The sequence below is a fragment of the Mustela putorius genome, unplaced genomic scaffold (genome assembly GCF_011764305.1).
Source record: "Mustela putorius furo isolate JIRA1106 unplaced genomic scaffold, ASM1176430v1.1 tig00003898_pilon_pilon_pilon, whole genome shotgun sequence".
In the NCBI taxonomy this organism is placed as follows: Eukaryota; Metazoa; Chordata; class Mammalia; order Carnivora; family Mustelidae; genus Mustela; species Mustela putorius.
Window position 1 is genome coordinate 17,610,541 of NW_025422047.1, and position 21,486 is coordinate 17,632,026.

At 38.6% G+C, this 21,486-nt stretch overlaps 1 protein-coding gene across 2 annotated transcripts in view; it reads left to right on the top strand.

Annotated features, from left to right (window-relative positions):
- Positions 1-21,486, top strand: part of TMOD3 (tropomodulin 3) — a 76,581-nt gene that overhangs the window by 47,095 nt on the left and 8,000 nt on the right. For both annotated transcript variants that reach the window (XM_004755422.3, XM_013057682.2), the window contains exons 4-7: positions 7,501-7,623; positions 9,046-9,135; positions 16,909-17,039; positions 18,744-18,851. In XM_004755422.3, the coding sequence (XP_004755479.1) occupies positions 7,501-7,623; positions 9,046-9,135; positions 16,909-17,039; positions 18,744-18,851 (452 nt within the window). The remainder of the gene's footprint in view (positions 1-7,500; positions 7,624-9,045; positions 9,136-16,908; positions 17,040-18,743; positions 18,852-21,486) is intronic.

Genomic DNA, 21,486 nt, shown 5'->3' on the forward strand with positions numbered 1-21,486 from the left:
AGGGAAATGCAAATTAAAACTACAGTTTTATCACCTCATACCTGTCAGAATGGCTAAAATCAAAAACACAAGACTCAAGTGTTGGCAAGGATGTGGAGAAAAAGGAACCATCTTGCACTGTTGGTGGGAATGCAAACTGGTGTAGCATTATGAGTATGAGGGTTCCTCAAAAAGTTAAAAATGGAACTAACCTATGATCTAGCAATCACACTAGTTATTTACCCAAAGAATACAAAAACACAAATTCAAAGGAATATTTCCACACTTAAGTTTATAGCAGCATTATGTACAATAGCCCAAGTGTCAATCAGTAGATGAATGGATAAAGCAGATCTCTCTCTCACACACACATACACACAAATATTACTCAGCCATAAAAAAGAATGATATTTTGCCATTTGCAATGACTTGGATGGAGTTACAGAGTATAATGCTAAGTGAAATAAGTCAGTCAAAGACAAATACAGTATGATATCACTCATATATGGAATTTAAGAAACAGAACAGTTGAACAAAGAGGTAAAAACAGACAAACCACGGAAAAGATTCTTAACTATAGAGAACAAACTAATTAATGGTTACCAGAAGGGGGGTGGGTAGGGGCATGGGTAAAATAGGTGATGAGGATTAAGTAATGCATTTGTTATGATGAGCACTGAGTGATTAAAATAAAACCTTAGGGGAGCCTGGGTGGCTCAGTGAGTTAAAGCCTCTGCCTTCGGCTCAGGTCATGATCCCAGGGTCCTGGGACGAGCCCTGTGTCGGGCTCTTTGCCTGGTGGGGAACCTGTTTCTTCCTCTCTCTCTGCCTGCCTCCCTGCCTACTTGTGATCTCTGTCTGTCAAATAAATAAATAAAATCTTTTAAAAAATAAAATAAAATAAAACCTTAAAAAAATTCCTGATGTTTTACATCAGTCATTGACTTACTATTGATGATCTTTCTTTTATGTTCTGGATACAAGTTCCTTATCAGGCACATGATTTTAAAAACATTTTTTTTTTTTAACCATTCTATAACTTTTCTCTTCACTTTCTTTTTTTTTTTTTAACTAATTTTTTTTAAAAAGATTTTATTTATTTATTTGACAGACAGAGATCACAAGTAGGCAGAGAGGCAGGCAGAGGGCAGGGGGGAGCAGGCTTCCCGCTGAGCAGAAAGCCCAGTGCATGCAGGACTCAATCCCAGGACCCTGAGATCATGACCAGAGACGAAGGCAGAGGCTTTAACTCACTGAGCCACCCAGGTGCCCCTTCTCTTCACTTTCTTGGTGGCATCATTTGCCCCACAAAAGTTGTAAATTTTGGTATAGTTCAATTATTTATTTATTTATTTATGTCATTGGTGCTTGTGATATCCAAAAACCTTTGCTTAACACAGGGTCATGGAGATTTACTCTTACAGCTTTTCCTTAGATTGTTACAGTTTCAGTTTTTAAATCTAGGTCTATAATCCATTTTGAATTAATATTTCTGTATGATAAGAGGTAGGGGATTGACTTCATTCTTTTTCATATAGCGATGCAGTTTTCCTAGCACCATTTGTTGAAAAGACAATTCTTTCTCCATTGAATCGTCTTGGTACCCTTGTAGACATTCAATTGACCATAAACATAAAGGGTTTATTTCTGGACTCTCAGTTCTATTCCATTGATCTAGATGTCTTTCCTGATGCAGCATAATACTGTCTTGATTACAACAGCTTTGTATTAAGTTTTGAAATTTGAAACTGTAAGTCCAGTTTGTTCTTTTTTTTTTCAAGATTATTTGGCTGTCTTGGATCCCTTGGATTTCTGTGAGTTTTAGCATTACCTTCTCACTGTCTGCAAAGAAGTCAGCTGAGATTTTGAAAGGGATTGTTTAGGTCTATAAATTAATTTGGAGGGTCTCCTTAGGTACTGTTAGTTTTCTATGATTAGATTTTGTGTATGTGCATTAAAAGATCATTGTTACAGTGTTAGTGTTAAACTAACCATGAAGAAATATGAAGTAATTATTTTTATATTGTTAAAATATTGTACAGGCTGAATACGCCTACAACAAAAATGTCTATATACAGAGAATTTATTTTAAAGAGGAGTGCCAGGTGAGGTACCAGACTGTCTGGGCTGTATAAATTAACAGTAAAATTCTGTATCACAGGAACATTTCCGTAAGTCCTTTGAAATTTTGTTGTTTTGCTTTATTGTTTTTTATGATGAGATACGTTTTGTATTTGTAAGTATTAGCAAAAGTTTATGTATGGGAAAAATTAGATATTAATAATGCCTCTATGGAATGTAGATGAGGATAACAAAAATAAACATTTTAGATTGTTATGATGCTTTAGATTCCATTGGTCCCTAGAATAAGACATGGGCAGCTATTTGATAGCTTGTGTAGTTTTGTTTAGTAAGTGAATACCATAACCTAGTGGTTCTCAACCTTGACTGCTATGCATTAGAATCCCTAGAGAGCTTTTAAAAATCCAGCTGTCTCATACAGCTCACCAGACCAATTACATCAAAATCGCTGGAGTGGGACTTAGACATCAGAATTTTTTAAAGTCCCCCAGGTGAATCCAGTGTGCAGCCAGTCTCTAAAACTCCTGCCATAGACTGTTGAAAATGCAGGTGAGACTGAGCTCAGGATAACGTAATTATCCTGAAATGACAAAGTCATGAATTCCAAGCCACTTTAATTATACTGTCAACTGGGCACCTAGGTGGCTCAAGTTGGGCATCTGTCTTCCGCTCAGGTCATGATCCCAGGGTCCTGGGATCAAGCCCTGCATCAGGCTCCCTGCTCAGTGGGGAGTCTGCTTCTCCTCTTCTCTCTGCTGCTCCCCCTGCTTGTGTTCTGTCAAATAAATAAAAACCTTTAAAAAAAAAAATTATACTGTCAGGGGTGCCTGGGTGGCTCAGTGGGTTAAGCTGCTGCCTTCGGCTCAGGTCATGATCTCAGGGTCCTGGGATCGAGTTCCGCATCGGGCTCTCTGCTCAGCAGGGAGCCTGCTTCCTCCTCTCTCTCTCTCTCTGCCTACTTGTGATCTCTCTCTGTCAAATAAATAAATAAAATCTTTTTAAAAAAATTATACTGTCAAACCACTGAGAAAAGTACTATGGAGTTATCAGGATGTAATGATTTGGATTTGCCTTTGCCAACCAAGAATAAAAGATTATCTAATAATCATCAGAACTCCAAAATTTGGTATGAAGAAGATCAGTTATGGATACCATCATATATATAGCTATAAGAGGGGGAATGTTTCCTGCTAAAAAAGTTACGTTTGAAAACTACCAGTTTATTGGAAGAAACACTGGATTCGGAGTTTGGGAACCTGTGTTCTAGTGTTCACTTTGCCGTGTAACTTAGAACCAGGGTATTTAAATTATGCTTTATAAAATTATGTAGTTGAACTGGAGGTGATCACCAAATTATTTATTCTACAAATTGGCTTGCCTGCTGTGCACTAGGCAAGGATGTAGAGATAAACAGAGAACAAAAACCATGTCCTTGTAAATTTTACAGAAGACAAATAAGCAGAATGTGTCTGTGTAGCTATAGCAAAATGTTCAGGGAATCAAGGAAGCACAGAGCTGTCCTGCATCCAGTTTAATATTGGACACAGTCTGTGGTTGGCATTTTCAGTAAAAATTCACAGATCCCTTCAGCCTTACTGGCAGAACCTGTCTCTGAAATAGAATGAAAATGCCACCCCTGCAGTTGGACATATGACCAGTTCTGGCCAGAGAAACCTGAGGAGAAGTCTGCACGGTTTTCCTTATAAAGATTTCCTTATGAAAATTATGTCCCTCTTTCTTGCCCTGACCTTGTCACATGAGGTCTTGATACTTAGTGTTGCAGAAATCATCTTGAGACTAATCGCCTGAGAACAAAGGCCTTTATGCTGATTATAACCAAAGAGAAGAATGGAAAGATCCTGGGCCTTGATGTCAACACTGAGCCACTCAACCAACCCTACAACCACCTATGTGTGGACTTACTGAGATTATAAAAATACTTATTGTTTGAAGTCTTGCTGCTTTCAAAATGGTCTGTGGGTCAGTATTGGCATCATTTTGGAGATTAGTTAGATGCAGAAACTCAGATCCCATGTGAGACCTACTGATCAAAATTTGTACTTTAATAAGATCACCAGGTGAGTGAGGTGCACATGAAAGCCTGAGACACACCAGTTTAAACCACTTTTTTTTTTTTTTTTAAGATTTTATTTATTTATTTGACAGAGACAGAGAGAGCAAAAGACGGGGGAAGTGGCAGACAGAGGGAAAGGGAGGAGCAGGCTTCCCACTGAGCAGGGAGCCAAATGTGGGGCCCAATCCCAGGACTCTGGGATCATGACCTGAGCCGAAGGCAGATGTCCAACCGACTGAGCCACCTAGGCACCCTTAAACCACTTTTCATTGAGTATTATATTACCTGCAGTTAAAAACATCCTTACTAATACAAATATATTGTGGATTGACCAAATGCCATTTTTAAAATAATGCTTAACCAGAAAGACTTCTAACCCAAATGTAGAAAGTTACAAGAGACTATTGTTCTTATGTACTAACCCAGACAAGCAGTATAAGTACATCATTATCATTTTAAAAAATCTATCAGAGAACTTGAGGACACAAACCTAAATGACTTTAGAAAGTGACAAGCCCTCCATTAGATCAGTGACGTACTTCTCTCTTGGCTGACTGAAATGTAGGGAAAAGCAGAAAACCATCATAGAAAGGAATCAGGAGAAGTCAGCCTAATTTTTAATAAACTTCTAATGATTATGTTTGGATTAGGTGATAGATTAGAAATCCAGAGAAGCACTGCTCCAGCAGTGCTATCCACTAGAACTTTCTGCCATAATGGAAATGTTCAGTGTCTGTGCTAACCAGTGTGGTGGCTACATGCTAGCCAAATGTAGCTATCAGATACTTGAAATGTGCCTAGTATGACTGAGGAACTGAATTTCTAATTTTAATTAATTAAATTTAAATTTAAATAATCAGATGTGGCTAGTGGCTACTATATTGGACAGTGCAGCTTTAGAGATGCTAAGATTGCACTACCCCTACTTCTTTCCCTTAGGTCTTCATTTAGTGCTAAGGATATTAGAAGAACAAAGGCAGTGAAGCAGAGCTGAGAGAAAATTCCTGAGGTATAGGTTTTCAGCTCAGAGAGGCAGGAAGGCTGGGAGAAAACCCTTCCAGGCCAACCCCAACTTCACAGAGTGTAGAGTAGACTAGGTGAGGGGGCCTGAGAGATCTGCCAAAGCCCAGAAATCAGGGGGTGGGACAGGAAAACAAGGGCAGCTCCCCATTCAGTCAGAAAGTTGGCAGCCTGGGCTTCATATCAGTAGAAACTCCTCACAGTTCATGGTTCATGGAGCACAGATCTCCAGAACCCCATGGGGGTTGTAATCTGAGGGTTTCCTGGAGAGAGAGTCCTGATCCTATATTCAGAATGTTTGAAGCCACTGAGGAACTGACTCAAACTAAAGTGACAAAGCCCAGATTCAGCTCAACTGTAGAGCATATTGATTCAGCCCTGACCTACAGGACATGCCTCTAAGAAGAAATATCATTTCCTTCAGTCTCTGCTATACTTCTATATAAAAATGCCTAGCATGCAGCCAAAGATCTTAAGATACATATTCCCCATACTCAAGAAAATAAGAGTCAATATAAGACTTAGACATGACACGGATATTGGTGTTATCAGCTAGGAACTTCAAAATAACTATAACAAAAATGCCAAAGAATCTAGTGGACAAGGTACACAGCATGCATAAACAAAGGAGGAATTTCAGCAGAGATGTGGAAACTATTTTCTTAATAAGAAACAAATGGAAATGCTCACCATAAAAAACATAGTATCAAGAATTAAGGTCCTTTAGATGACTTAGTAGAAAATAGCTGAACAGTTTTGGCCAGATTGCTAGAAGCAGTCTGTTGTGGAAGGATTCCTTTTGGTTGCACGGGTTGAGGTATATTTTGAATAAGACAACACTCGCTATACTACTTATAAGCCCAGAGACATTCTTTTGATAGAGCACTGCATAGATTCATCACGCCACATAATCTTGTATATTTCCCTGGTAGTTTTCCTAATGGAAAACAAATTGGCACTTGTGTGAAGGTATGCATAGACCTTTCTAGATATTTAGTGCGACTTTTCACTTGTCTTGGGAGAGAAACCGGAGGCATTCTTGGTAACCCAGTGCCCACCGTGTATGAGTATGTCATGTTTGGTCAGCTTGTGCTGCAATTGCATCATTACCATTTTCCATTTCCTTCATGTTTTCACTCTTGCATTGAACATGTGGTAATAAAATACTAGTTTTCACATAATAAAGATTTTAGTTTTCTAAAAACCTGTAAGTTTCTTAACAGGTAACCTTTTTAGCATCCATTGAGGCTTAGAAGAATAGTGACCTAAAGTGTCCAGGTACCCCTTAGGACATACAGGAGTTTCTTTGCAATTAGATCTTGAATTTCTGGGCTCATAAACTTGATTGTTCCCTTGGCCAACAGTTTGTTGCTTAAGAGTAAGAAAGTGGATTCCATTTTTTTTTTTAATCTCTAAAAGTTTTATAGATTTCTCAATTTTATTCCTACATTCATCGTTTGATTCAGTATTTGTTGAGTAACTCATAATTACTCTCAAAAGAGCCTATTTTTATTTTCACAAATAGAACAGTTTCTCAGTTGATTTTTTTTTTCTCCTCCTTCATTCTGGATTGTACAGCCAGCCCTCATATTGCCCTGGAAACTTAAAATACATATTGAAAATGAAACAACATTTTTTTTTTAATGAATGCATTCATGTATGTTTTATTTATTTAAAAAACAATATTTGAGGTGGTTGACATTGAAAATCATAAGTACAATGAAGCTAAAACAGGAGTTTTTTACATTAATAAGGAAAATAATACCTATATAGCCAAGATAAAGAATGCTGTTTGAGCCAGACACTCTGCTTTTTTTTTAATGAGCATTATTTCATTTAGCTTCACAACAGTTCCTAAGTGAAGCATCATTATGCCATTTTATAGGTAAAGATTTTCCCAAAGTGTTTTCAGACTCCTAATCTTAGAGCAGGATAGTAGATGAATTTTCTAACCCCCCCCCCACTCCTCTACCCAAAAAAAAAAAAAAATCTGAAGATTGGGGGGCCTGGGTGGCTCAGTCATTAAGCGTCTGCCTTTGGCTCAGGTCATGATCCCAGGGTCCTGGGATCGATCCCCGCATCGGGCTCCCTGCTCTGTGGAAGGCCTGCTTCTCCCTCTCCCCAACCTTGAGTTCCCTTTCTTGCTGTCTCTCTCTCTGTGTCAAATAAATAAATAAATCTTTAAAAAAAAAATCTGAAGATGAAACAACATTATTGTAGGTATTTATCTTGACTTTTTCCCTCAGCTTCACTTGTACATACTTTTCATAATTTTTGTTAAAGAGTAAAATGGTAATGAGTAGTTAATAGAAATATCAGAATTAACAAACTGCTTTATTTTATAGGGAAAATATTTATCCCGAAACAGAAACCTATGCAGACTTTCACAGAAGAAAAAATATCTCTTGATCCGGAATTAGAAGAAGCTTTGACAAGTGCTTCTGATACAGAATTGTGTGACCTTGCAGGTATCTCCTAAAACTAATGGGTGAATGAGTGCGGAAGGGAGGGGAAGGCAGGGGAATGCCAGCACTTGTATCATACTGATGCTTCCTTTGCCTAGTAAAGTGCTGTTGAATCAGTAGACCACATATTTGGCTTTGTCTTTTATTCTATAAATCTGGCAAAGACTTTCATTTTTTAAAATGCTCTCAATGGTGAAATTTTTATGTTAATGGAGTATATTATTTGACATCTTTTCCCGTGTTACATTATTTGAAAGTCTTTATAAAAAATCTAGAAGCTGTCCCATCTGAGCATTGAAAAAGTCTCTTAAGGGTCAACTACTGTCCCATTTTACCGTTACAACCCCAAGATGAGGGGCATTTGGCTGGATCATTCAGAAGAGCATGCAACTCTTGATCTTAGAGTCGTGAGTTTGAGCCTCACCTTGGGTGTCAAGATTACTAAAAATAAACAAAATAAACTTTAGGGAAAAAAAGGAAGACCCCAAGTTGAGTAACTGGAAAGCAGACAAACAGTCCTGAGCTATCCTTACCACTTTCCCTACTTTCTGAAGTATATCTGGAACACTCCAGACCTCCCTGTTGTTTTCATCATTGCTGGTTTCTTACCTGGACAGGTATCTCCCCGACCTGCCTCTGCATGTACCCATTTACCAAGGTAGAAAAATATGACATGTGGGGCGATATCTTAGCACCAAGGAACCCCAGAAGCTAACATGTTTGAAAGGAAGAGTGATGGTTCTTTGGGAAGGACCCAGGAAGGGGACAGTCAGTGTACAGTGCCAGAGCAGGTGTCTGATTCCTTGGGATGCTGAGGACTATTAGAGTTGTAAATGGTGCTTTCCTCAGAGGGGAATGGGCCAGGGGCATACTGTAGCTTCTGCCACATGTGTGCAAAGGGGCATTAAAACCGAAAACCAGATTTCTCCTGTCATTTTTGAGGAATGCTGCTTTAATCTTAAAGATGAGAATTCAGATATACTTTTAGTATTCTACTCTTAGCTAAAATATGAATGTAAATGAACATGAGATTAACAAATATAAAAATGGTGAAGTTGAAAATCTGCCTTAGATTGCATTGTTCCTAGAACTCTTGTGAGATGGACAGCAAAAATAGATCATTTCAGTATTCTTTCTTAGCCACCAGATGGAGCTAAGTATAGAATTACATTTAGGGTTAGGCTGGCTTCAGTTGCGTGTCTGAATTCATAAATATGGGGAAATCTAAATCCAAATAAGGGATGAAGTAATCGGGGTGTTAATGAGAGAGAGGTTATGGGTGATTTTTTAATCACATTGTCTCCTTTTTTGGCTGCAAAATAAAATGTTCAGAAAATGTTAAAATCACAAATTTTTGGTTGTAAAATCAATTATTTATGTTTGAAACCGATGGAAGTAAAAGTAACTCTTTTTCTATATTTGTAGCTATTCTTGGGATGCACAACTTGATAACGAATGCCCAGTTATGTAATATAGTGGGAAGCAGTAATGGTGTTGACCAAGAACATTTTTCAAGTAAGTACTTAACAATCCATTGTGAATTCCAATCCTTTATTAAATGTATTTTGTTTTCTCCATGTATTAACTTCAATATATACATACCGAATGTTTTGTATATGTACCTGAAATTAGATTAGATAGTATTGATGTATTCCAATTAGATAGTATTGATGTAGAAAACCATTGAAAATAGAATATTAAATATTTTATTTTTAAAGATTTTATTTATTCATTTGAGACAGAGCACAGGCAGGGGGAGGGGAAGAAGAAGAAGCAGTCTCCCCACTGAGCTGGGAGCCCAATGTGGGGCTCGATCCCCAGACCTGGAGATCATGAGCCGAGCCAAAGGGAGATAGATGCTTAACTATCTGAGCCACCCAGGCACCCCTAAATATTTTATTCTTAATGTGTCAACAAATGTAATTGGAACTACTCTCACCTCACCAAGTAATACTAATAGTAAATACTATAAAAACTAATCAAACTTGGCTTTTGTTGACATTTTTTTATTTTCAGTGTTACTGATTTTCAAGAAATCTATAATGTTGACAAAAAAAAAAAAAAACTACATTATAAATCGTATTCAGGAGAAATCACAGAACGACTCAACCCCTAAACCTTTTAATTTGATACTAATACTAAATAGCCTAAGGCTAGGCTTTTTTAAAAAAAATTCATTTATAGGGTGCTTTAAAAGGACCAAAATAATACATACTTTTGTAACACATTTGAACAATACCCAAGTAAATGAGGTAAGAAGTAAAAGTGTCTCTGTTCATTGCCATCGTGCCTTCTGCTCCCCCTACGCCCTAACCTGTTAACAATTTGGTATATGTCCTTCTAGACTTATACTGTGTTCATACAAACTTATATATATATATGTATATACATATATATATGCATGTTCTATACATATATCTATACATACATATTACACATAGCCTTTTGTTTTTTATAAAAATGGGATCATACTGGAGCTATTTCTAGTAAGTGAATTTTTCAGTAATATTACTTTTTTTTTTTTTTAAGATTTTATTTATTTATTTGACAGAGATCACAAGTAGGCAGAGAGGCAGGCAGAGAGGAGGAAACAGGCTCTCTGCTCTGCAGAGGGCTCAATCCCAGGACCCTGGGATCATGACCTGAGCCGAAGGCAGAGGCTTTAACCCACTGAGCCACCCAGGCACCCCAATAATATTACTTTTGACTGTTAAACAACACAAGTTTGAAATGTGTGGATCCACTTATATATGGATCCTTTTTGATAATTACAGTATAGAACTATAAATATATTTTCCTTGTGATTTTCTTTTTTATTAAGTGTAGTTGACATATAGTGTTATATTAGTTTCAGGTGTACAGCATACTGGTGGAACAATTCTATACATTACTCAGTTCTCACCACAATAAATGTAGTCATCATCTGTAACCATACAATATTATAATGTTATTATAATATTGACTATATTCCCTATCTCTACTTTTCATCTCTGTGCCTTATTTATTTTATAACTGGAAATTTGTGCCTCTTAATTCCCTTTATTTCCTCTGTCCCCACACTACTTTGCCCTCTGCTAACCATGACTTTGTTTTCTATATTTAAGAGCCTGGTTGTGTTTGTTGTTCTGTTATTTAGATTCCACGTATAAGTGAAATGATACGGTATTTGTCTTTCTTTGATTTATTTCACTTAGCATAATGTCCTCCATGTTCATCCATGTTTGCTACAAATGGAAAGATCTCATTCTTTTTTTATGGCTGAGTAATATTCCATAATATTACTTACACACACACACACACACACACACACACACACACCATGTTTTCTTTATCCATTCTTTATCCATTCTTCTATGGATAGACACTTAGGTTGCTTCCATATCTTGGCTATTGTAAATAATGCTGCATTAACACAGGGGTGCATGTATCCCTTTGAATTAGCGCTTTTGTATTCTTTGGGTAAATACTCAGTAGTGCAATTGCTAGATCATGTGGTAGTTCTATTTTTCACTTTCTGAGGAGCCCCCTTACTATTTTCCACTGTGGCTGCCCCAGTTTGCATTCCCACCAACAGTGCAAGAGGAGGGTTCCTTTTTCTCCACATCCTTGTTAACACTTGTTTCTTGTGTTTTTTCTTTTAGCCATTCTGACAGGTGTGAGGTATAGTTTTGATTTGCATTTCCCTGATAATGAGTACTGATGAGCATGTTTTCATGTTATTTAACTTCCATGTATTTGTGGTCTTGCCAGATTTTTTTCTTGTGATTGACTCCTAGTTTCATAGCATTGTGGTCAGAAAAGATGCATGGTATGACTTCGATCTTTTTGGATTTGTTGAGGCTTGTTTTGTGGCCTAATATGGGATCTGTTCTGGAGAATGTTCTGTGTGCACTTGAAAAGAATGTGTATTCTGCTGTTTTAAGATGGAATGTTCCAAATATATCTGTTAAGTCTATCTGGTCCAGTGTGTCATTCAAATTAATTGTTTCCTTGTGGATTTTCTGTTTAGATGATCTGTCCATTGATGTAAGTAGAGTGTAAAAGTCCCCTGCTATAATTGTATTGTTATTGATTAGTTCATGTTTGTTAATGACTTTTATGTATATGGGTGCAGAAACATTTACTCTTGTCATATCTTTTTGTTGGGCTGTTCCCTTTATGATTATTCAGTATCCTTCTTTGTCTCTTGTTAAGTCTTTGTTTAAAAAGTCTGTTTTGTCCAGTATAAGTACTGCTACTCCCAAATTCTTTGTGAATTTGCATGATAAGTGTTTCTCCATCTTCTCACTTTCAGTCTACAGGTGTCTTTAAGTCTAAAATGGGTCTCTTCCAAGCAGCATATAGATGGACCTTGGTTTTTTACCCATTCTTTAACTGTCTTTTGATTGGAGCATTCAGTCCATTTGCATTCAAAGTAATTATTGGATAGATATGCATTTATTGCCATTTTATTACTTGTTTTGTGATTCTTTCTGAAGATTTATTCCTCTGATCATTTCTTGTCTCTCATAGTTTGCTGGTTTTCTTTAGTGATCTAATTGGATTTTTCTCTTTATTTTTTGTATACCCGTTAGGGGTTTTTGATTTGTGGTTATTATTAGGTATATAACATCTGCATAGAGTCTATATTAAGTTGATCGTTGTTTAAGTTTGAACCCATTCTTTACTCCCCTCCTCCCCACCTTTTAGGTATATAGTGTCATATTTTACATCCTTTTATTTTGTGTGTTCCTTGACTGATTTTTTTTTTTTACAGAAATAATTTCTTTGAACTGCTTTTTGTGTTTCCTACTTTCATATCTCATTTTTGGTCTTTCCTTTCCACTCAAAGAGTCCCCTTTAATAGTTCTTGCAGGGCGCCTGGGTGGCTCAGTGGGTTAAGCCGCTGCCTTCGGCTCAGGTCATGATCTCAGGGTCCTGGGATCGAGTCCCACATCAGGCTCTCTGCTCAGCGGGGAGCCTGCTTCTTCCTCTCTCTCTGCCTGTCTCTCTGCCTACTTGTGATCTCTCTCTGTCAAATAAATAAATAAAATCGTAAAAAAAAAAAATAGTTCTTGCAGGGCAAGTTTAATAGTAATGAACTATTAAATAATAGTATAAAACATATAATAGTATGTTTTTTGTTTGGGAAACTTTTTATCTCTCCTGTTCTGGGTGATAGTCTTTCTGGGATAGAATATTCTTGGATGTAAGTTTTCCCCATTCAGCACTTTGAATATATTATGCCACTCTCCTCTGGCTTGAATTGTTTCTGCTGAAAAATCCCAGTAGCCTTAGGTGGTTTCCTTTGTATTGTAACTGTCTTTTGTCTTGCTGTTTTTAATATATTTTCTTTATCACTATATTACTGTATTACTAATTAGTATATATCACTATGTATTTTAATTACAATATGTCTTAGGGTGAACCTTCTCTGGTGATTTTGTTGGGGGCTCTCTTTGCCTCCTGGATCTGGGTTTCTGTTTCCTTCCCTGATGAAGGAAGTTTTCAGCTATTATTTCTTCAGATACATTCTCTGCCCCCTTTTCTCTCTTCTACTTCTGGGAACCCTATAATATGAAGGTTATGTTTAATGGAGTCACTGAGTTCCCTATTTTTGTTTTGCATAATTCTTTTTTCTCTCTTTTGTTCAACTTGATTACTTTCCATTGCTCTGTCATTTAGGTCATTAATTTGTTCCTCTGCTTCTTCCATCTTGCTGTTCATTCCATCATGCATGTTTCTCATTTTGTTTTTTGAGCTCTTTATCTGTGGGATATTATTCCTCACCCCTATGACAGTGGTCTCACTGGTGTTCTCCACTCATTTCTCAAGTCCAGTGAGTATCCTTATGATCATTGCTTTAAATTTTCCATCAGGCATGTTGCTTTTACCTGTTTTGCTTGGATCTCCTGCTGTGGCCTTGTTTTGTTCTTTCATTTGGGACAGATTCCTTTGCTCATTTGGTCTAAGTCTCTGTGCCTGTTTCTCTGTGTTAGGAAAGTCAGCTGCATCTCCTGTTCTTCGGGGTAATGGCTTTATGAAGAGATCTTGTAGTGGAGTGCCTAGGTGGCTCAGTTGTTGGGCATCTGCCTTCGGCTCTGGTCGTGATCCTGAGGTCCTGGGATCAAGCCCGGTGTAGGACTCTCTACTCGGCGGGGAACCTGCTTCTCTCTCTTTCACTCCCCATGCTTGTATTCCTTCTCTTGCTGTCTGGTCAAATAAATAAATAAAATCATTTAAAAAAAAAAAAAAGACTTGTAGTGCCCTGCCATGTGGTGTGTCCCCTGTTCCCCAGGGCTTGGTGCTTCTAGGATTGTCTCCAGTGTGTGCTGTGTGTGACCTGGTGTTCTGTGCTGGCCACTTTATCCTTATCTGGCCACTTTATCCTAGGCCAGTTGTCTACAGAGGTTCTCTTTGCCTGTTGTGGGCATTTGGTTCCTGCCTGAATGTGGCACTTTTAACTAGATGTGCTCTGATCTGCTTGTGAAATGAAACCTCTTACCACTACCACTGGAACTGAGGTCTTGCAAAACACGTGTATCAGGAGACTTGGTATTGGCAGGAATTTGGGTTGGTCTTCTGGGCGAGGGGTTCTGCTGTTCTGGGATTGAGGCAAGTGTGGCAGGGAAGGGCGGATCTGCCAGAGAGTGAAGGGGCAGGACTTGGTGTAAGAAAATTAGGTAGTGAGTGTTGGCCCTGTGCTTATGTTGAGAGGCAGAGGAGGGAAATTACACCTGCCAATTCCTTTGTTCCTTGAGAGGTTTCTCTGTGAATGCTGCTTCTCTGGGTCACACTCCGAGATGAGCAGCTAACCTCCCCACTGTGTGCTCTAGGCACCCTTCAGATTGCTGTTTCCATGCTGCATGTCTACAGACTGTTTGCTTGCTTTCCTTCCAAGAGCAGCCCCAGAGTTCTCTGAGGTCTCCCACAGCCAAGTACACTGACCTTTAAAACTCTAGGCTTTAAGCTTCGCTGGTTGCAAGAACTCCTGAAATTCAGGGCCCTCCTAACTTCCAGGCCAATTGCTTTGGGGATTCATTTTTCCCATGCACTCCCCTTTGTGCTGGTCTATCTTTCACCCTTTGCAACTGTGGCTTCCTCCCCACTGCAGCGGCCATGATCTGTTTCTCTCCCAGACCAACTCTCTACGCTTCCTACCTTCTTTGATGTGGCCTCTTCTCTGCCTTTAGTTGTAGAATCTGTTCTGCCAGACTTTTCAGGTCAATTTCTGGAGTATTTAGGATGATTTGATAGTTACCTAGTTGTTATTTGTGGGACAAAATGAATCCAGGGTCCTTCTACTCTGCTACCATCTTCCCTTTTTAGTAACCTTTTACTTATTTCTCTGTCTCCTATGTTTCTCTAAACTATTATTTTCTAGTGGCTTATTCAGATTCAGGTACATTTTTTTGTTTTGGAGGGTTTGGAGGGGCAAGAGTGCTTCTTAGGGATTAAATCACATTAGGAAGCCTATCAAGTCTAGTCATTCCTCTTTGGGGAATATGCCAAAATTCATCAGTGTGTTGAAATGTTAGTAGCCTGATCCATCACTTAAAGTCTCCCATAAGCCTTTCTTAATGGTTTCAGCATCCCATTTACTGGATCCATTACTTCATTCAGAAGCAGTGCTCTTTAAATGCACATACTCTGTGGAATGAGGAAGAAATCTTTTGGTTTTGTAAAATTCAGAATTGAGATAGAACTCATTCAGGGTTTTTTTGTAGTGAGGAAGCTCTTCTCTAGTCCCCTTGATCTACAATCTTGAAGAGGATTACCTTGCTGAACTTAGGTGAGAGGGAGCCCACTCTGTCCTTTTAGCAGAACTCTGGGAGGAAGCTTATCCTTGTATAGAACCAAATTCTGCCTCCAGGTAGTCTATACCTGTTCTAACCTAGCCTTTCAGAACAACTTGAAATTTCTCTATTCTTCTACAAGATAAATCTGAAAAAAATGAGCATACTTTCTTTTAATATATACGTCCAGGCCAGATATATATATCCAGTTCTTTCCACTTTCCTCAGTAAAAGAATTTTCAGACCATCATCTAAATTGATATCATGATGCTATGTGTGTATATGTGTAATAAATTTGAAAAGAACAAGGTACTCTTAGAATTTGTTCAATATACTTTGACTTTTTTTTTAAGATTTTAATTATTTGAGAGAGACCATGGGAGAGAGAACCAAGAGCAGAGGGAGGGGTGGAGGGAGAGGGACCAGGGAGCCTGATGCCTGGCTCGATTCCAGGATCCTGGGATCATGACCTGAGCTGAAGGCAGATGCTTAACTGACTGAGCCACACAGGTGCCACTAGTATACTTCATCTTTTTTTTTTTTTTTAAAGATTTTATTTGTTTATTTGACAGACAGAGATCACAAGCAGGCAGAGAGAGAAAGAGAGAGGAGGAAGCAGGCTCCCTGCCGAGCAGAGAGCTCGATGTGGGGCTCGATCCCAGGACCCTGGGATCATGACCTGAGCTGAAGGCAGAGGCTCTAACCCACTGAGCCACCCAGGCGCCCCAGTGTACTTCATCTTAAGATGAGTTTTGCTCCTAAAAGCTAGAGGAGGGCAGAAGGGAAGAACTAAGCCAGGCAGTGACCCTTTCTGTCAATCTTTCTGTCAGTTGCTCCTAACTTTTTTGGGTTATTTGCCATGAATCTGATGCTATAGGTTTTCTCCCCAGAAAACTTATCCTTTAAAATGTTTGCTTGTTACATGTGTTCATAGACCTTCACATACACATCAAAGTGTACTTACACCTCATTAGAGGATTCAAGGCTCCTGGGTCCTCTTTCAGCTTTTCTTGGTAGTATTTTCACCATGGATATGGATATGGTTTACATGGTGAAGGATTGGGGGATAGGAGTGAAGGAGGCAGTAATTTGGGGGATTTCTGTCTCAGTAACTCTTCTGTGTACCATTATCTGTCTGTCTCCCCCTTCCCTGTTCCTACTCATCCTTCCCTTTCTCCCACACAGTACTCACCATAAGAGAAAGAGGTCACATGCCCTTCATCACCTTACTCCTCTCACTGAGGCTGTGTTTCTTTAAGTCTGTGATTCGTACTGCCTTTATAGTAATTGCTAGTTAAATCTCAGAGAAAATGATACGAGAGGATGGCATTTTATTTGAGTTATTTAAATGTGTGTTAACACATGAAGGATCTTTTAGAAATTGTGGGAGAAAATTTTCTGGTTAGTTGTATTGAATGTGCGTGTTCGTGTTGTGTTGTTTGCGTTAAGTTCATAAATGCATTCACCGTAATAATGTCAGCCAGTGAGACTCTTGTTCTTTTTGTTCCTACAGATGTGGTAAAAGGTGAAAAGATTCTTCCAGTATTTGATGAGCCACCAAATCCAACCAATGTTGAAGAGAGTTTAAAGAGAATTAAAGAAAATGATGTTCATCTTGTTGAAGTTAATTTGAATAATATAAAGGTATGTGTGCTAAGCAAACAATAAAGTTTTGACGTGCTTTAAGTAAGTTAGATTTAGGATGAGAGTTGGGCGATTTTGATAAAGTGTGATTTTATAGTTCTGCAAGGTAATGTTTTTATTCCTAACAGTATGCTTATGTTCCTTTATATTTTAGAAATTAAAGTACAATATTTTTCTCACTTGCTTTTTTAAAAGTATCATATAAAAAATGTAAACCCTACACACTGTCAACATAAATCTTTCTGGCTTCCAAAGTACTACCTACTTCTAAGAGCACTTAGTCATTCGGGGTTTGTTTTTTTAAAATCCAGTTTCTTGGGGTATTCCTTGTATTGAACCAGATTCTGCTATCTACTGAAATTCTGCCGATTCTGTGTACAGTTTCATGAGTTTTGACCAATGCAGAAGTTGTACAGCCATTACCCTAGATGTGGAACATGTCAGTCCCTTTTATTGTCATTCTCTGCCCCCAGTTGTAGCCACTGACCACTCGTTTCTGTTTTCTTCCCCTTCATTTGCCTTCCCCAGAATGTCCTATGAGTGGAATCAAATAGTTTGAGCCTTTGAGTCTGGCTTCTTTCACTTAGCATAATGCATCTGGGATTCATCTGTGTGGTTGTGTATGTCAGTAGTTTGTTGAAGAGTATTCTGTTTTATGAATATGCTGCAATTTTTTTTATCATTCCCTACTTGGTAGACATATGGATTCCCTCTGGTTTAGAATGATTATAATAAAGCTGTTAAACACATCTGAACATGTGAACATATGTTTTCCTTTCTCTGGAGTAAACAGCAGTGGGCTTTCTGGGATCTTGAGTTTTTAAAAAAAATGCAGTGCTTCCTTGGAGTAAAGAAGAAATGAGTTAGGAGGGCATAGGGATGATTAATTACCAAAGAGTAAATTCAGATTATCTCTTGAGTATTGTTCATTGTATAATAACTGCATTAAGACTCCCTCATTTAATTTTATCCTATTTTTAAGAATTCCTCATTTTAAATCTTGATTTGTCCGAATTAAGGGCTGAGAGAGCATCTGGGAATTATAAGAACCTAGGGAATAAGACCTCTGTGATCCTTTACCAGGTGTGCCTTCCTGTGAGCTGAAGAAAGCAAGCCTTGAGAAAAGCTTGCATTCCTAGTTGATCACTAATTTTAATTTTTAAAAACTTCAGTCCTCACATAACTAAATCAACAGATAATGATCTGGAAATAACCAGACTACAGGGAATTATAGTGTTGGTAATAAAGGGAGAAATTAGTGCCTTCTAGAACTATATCTTTCCACATTTCAGGTAGTGTAGGGTTAATCTCTCTTATTATAGCTTAAACTAAGTGAAATCTCTCCCTTTGTAGAAAAGTGGACCCATTTTGAATACTCAGGTATTGGCGTCTTATAATCCAAATAATTAAGTGTAGAATAATGAAAGTTTCCTTAATCAAAATGCTAGAGAAATGATGATATATACTCTCCTCTAGGTCAGCAGCTTGTGCAAATGTACCATAATAGAGAGATCAAGTAACTATGAAGGAGGCTGTTTGACTTCCTTTGTAGAATAAATGTTTTGCTTATATAATATTTTTCTCCCCACTCCCTTGTATAATTTGAGTACATTTAATGAAAAAAATTAAGTACAAACACATTTGATTAATGAACTGAATTTCTTAAAAACTAAAATTTCATATTTCACATGATTTTCTTCCAAGAATATCCCAGTTCCAACTCTAAAAGATTTTGCAAAAGCTTTGGAAACCAACACACACGTGAAGCATTTCAGTCTTGCAGCCACGCGGAGCAATGACCCTGTCGCTATTGTAAGTAAGCTGCTACTGATGGTAGTGAAATAGTGACTATGGTGTGGTACAAAAGTGGCTCAACCGATCTTACGATGAAGATTTACTCTCTTTTCAGTTGATGTTTAGCTCACTGTTAGGCAAGACATCATTTACTCTTTTATGTTTATTTTTTCTTGCATTTCTTCCCTATAATTTTAAAAACCATAAGTGAAGTCATGCAATATATACTGTTTTGTAACTTAATTTTTTGCTGAACAACATATCTTAGAGATCTTTCATATCACTACGTAAAGTTCAACACCATTCTTTTAACATCTGCAGGGGATTCCATTTATGATCTACAGTGCTAGATTTTGTCAAATGCTTTTAAATGTGTGTATTGAGATGTTCATGTGGTTTTCGTCCTTTATTAATATGGTATATTCATTGATAACTTTTGCCTGTTAAGTCAACCTTGCATTCCTGAGGTAAATCCCACTTGATCATGGTATGAACCTTTTATCTGCACTTGGCTTTGAGGATGTCACTACCTTTGATTCTCCTCTTTCCTCACTGAATGTTTCTTCTCTGGTTCCTCCCCATCTTTCCCACCTCTAAGCATCTGAGTGGCCGGGGGCTCAATCCAGGTCTTCTTTGTCCACTTTCTGGGTGATGTCACTCTGTTTCATTGCTGTGTGTTATCTGCGTATGCTTCAGACTCCCAGGATTGTTATCCCCAGTTCATACCTCTCTCCTGAACTATGTACTCCTGTCCACCTCCTTAACCCCTTGCTTGGCTGTCTGACAGACATCCCGTATGGTCCCAAACTCCTGTCTTCCACCCATACCTGCCCCTCTACCATTTTTTCCTGTCTCACTAAATGACAACTTCATTCGTTCATTTGCTCAAGACAAAAGGAAATGGAGTTACCCTTGACTTCCCTTTCTCACAACCTTAAATGCATATCCAGGCTTGTCTTCCAAACATTCCAGAATCTAACCATTTCTCACCATTTTTTCAACTACCATGCTGGTTGGTCTAACTCAGCATCTTCTCTCATCTAGATTATTGTGATCACCTCCTCACTGAGCTGCCTGTGTCCATCTTTCCCACCTCAAAGCCAGCCTTTTTTACATAGCATCAAAAGTGATTCATTTATTTGAGACAGAGTGAGAGAGCACGATCTGGGATGGGGCAGGAGGGTAGAGGGAGAGAAAAGCACACTGCCTGCCAAGCAGGGAGCCCGCTGTGGGGCTCAGTCCCCCAACCCTGGGATCATGACACAAGCCGAAGACAAGTGCTTAACCGACTAAGCCATCAGGGTACCCCCAAAAGTGTTTTTTAAAAAACTTGTTTAGTTACCTCATTCTTTTTTTTTTTTTAAGATTTTATTTATTTGACAGAGATCACAAGGAGGCAGAGAGGCAGATAGAGAGAGAAGGGGAAGCAGGCTCCTCACAGAGCAGAGAGCCCGATGTGGGGCTCAATCCCAGGACCCCGGGATCATGTCTCGAGCTGAAGGCAGAGGCTTAACCCACCAAGCCACCCAGGCGCCCCTAGTTACTTCATTCTTATACTCAGAACCCTTCAGCAGCTCCCCATTTGTCTAATAAAAATCACGATCCTTCAGTAGTCTTATAATCCTTTACTTGCCCCATTTTTTTTCTTTTTAATATTGAGAGAGAGAGGAAAGGACAAAAGGAGAGGGAAAGAGAGAATCTCAAGCAAGACTCCCCAGCTAAGCACAGAGCCTGACGCAGGGCTTGATCTTATGACCCCAACATCAGACCCGAGCTGAAACCAAGAGTCAGGCTCCACTACTTGTGCTTTCTTCCATTCAACTATAGACATACAGCCTCCTGCTCTTGCTCAGACATGCAGTGCGTGCTTCTGAGGCAGGACCTTCCCCCTTGTTTCTCCTGCATGGTTTCACCTTTCATGCTTCACATGAAATACCGATGTGAAATGATATTTCACATCATTTTATGTCACCACTTTGAGCCATTGCTCCAGCATCACCTTCCTGGTGAGGCCTTTCCTGACCATGCCTGTCCCCAGCACTCTCCGTCTACCCTGTTTTCTTTCTCTGTAGCTCTGTTTACCATCTAAGGTTGTATTTTGGTTATTGTCCACTCCCTTCCCACTAAAATATAAATTCCATCAGGCAGAAACTTGTATGTTCTATTTCTAAATCTTCAGAGCAGTACTTATTCAAATAATCAGCCACCAGTAATATTTGAGGAAATGTATATACATTTCATTTGTATGTACAATTGTATGTATAATACAAATGGATAAGGGATTTGTTCCACATAGGGTTGTCACTAATGAAACGTATGCATGTAGAGATGCCTGTCCCAAGTTCTTTCCAGTATCTCTGCTCTCCTTTGCCATTTCTTTTAACTTGACTCTGTGTTCTGGTAACCTGTGAGCATTTCTGACCTTCTGCCTTAGGCATCCCTTCCCATCTCAACCTCAAAAATCAGTCCATAATTTATCTTCATTTTTGCTGCACAATAAACCAGCTGCAGTAGGACCCAAGTAAGAAAAGATGTTCCAAAGAGACCTTGATGAAGTTAGTCCTACACAGGAACTGAGAGAAAGTGTGAGAGAGACAGGACAAAGGAGGGAGTGGGGTATGAGTGAACATAACAGTGTGAAAAGCAGCAGAGA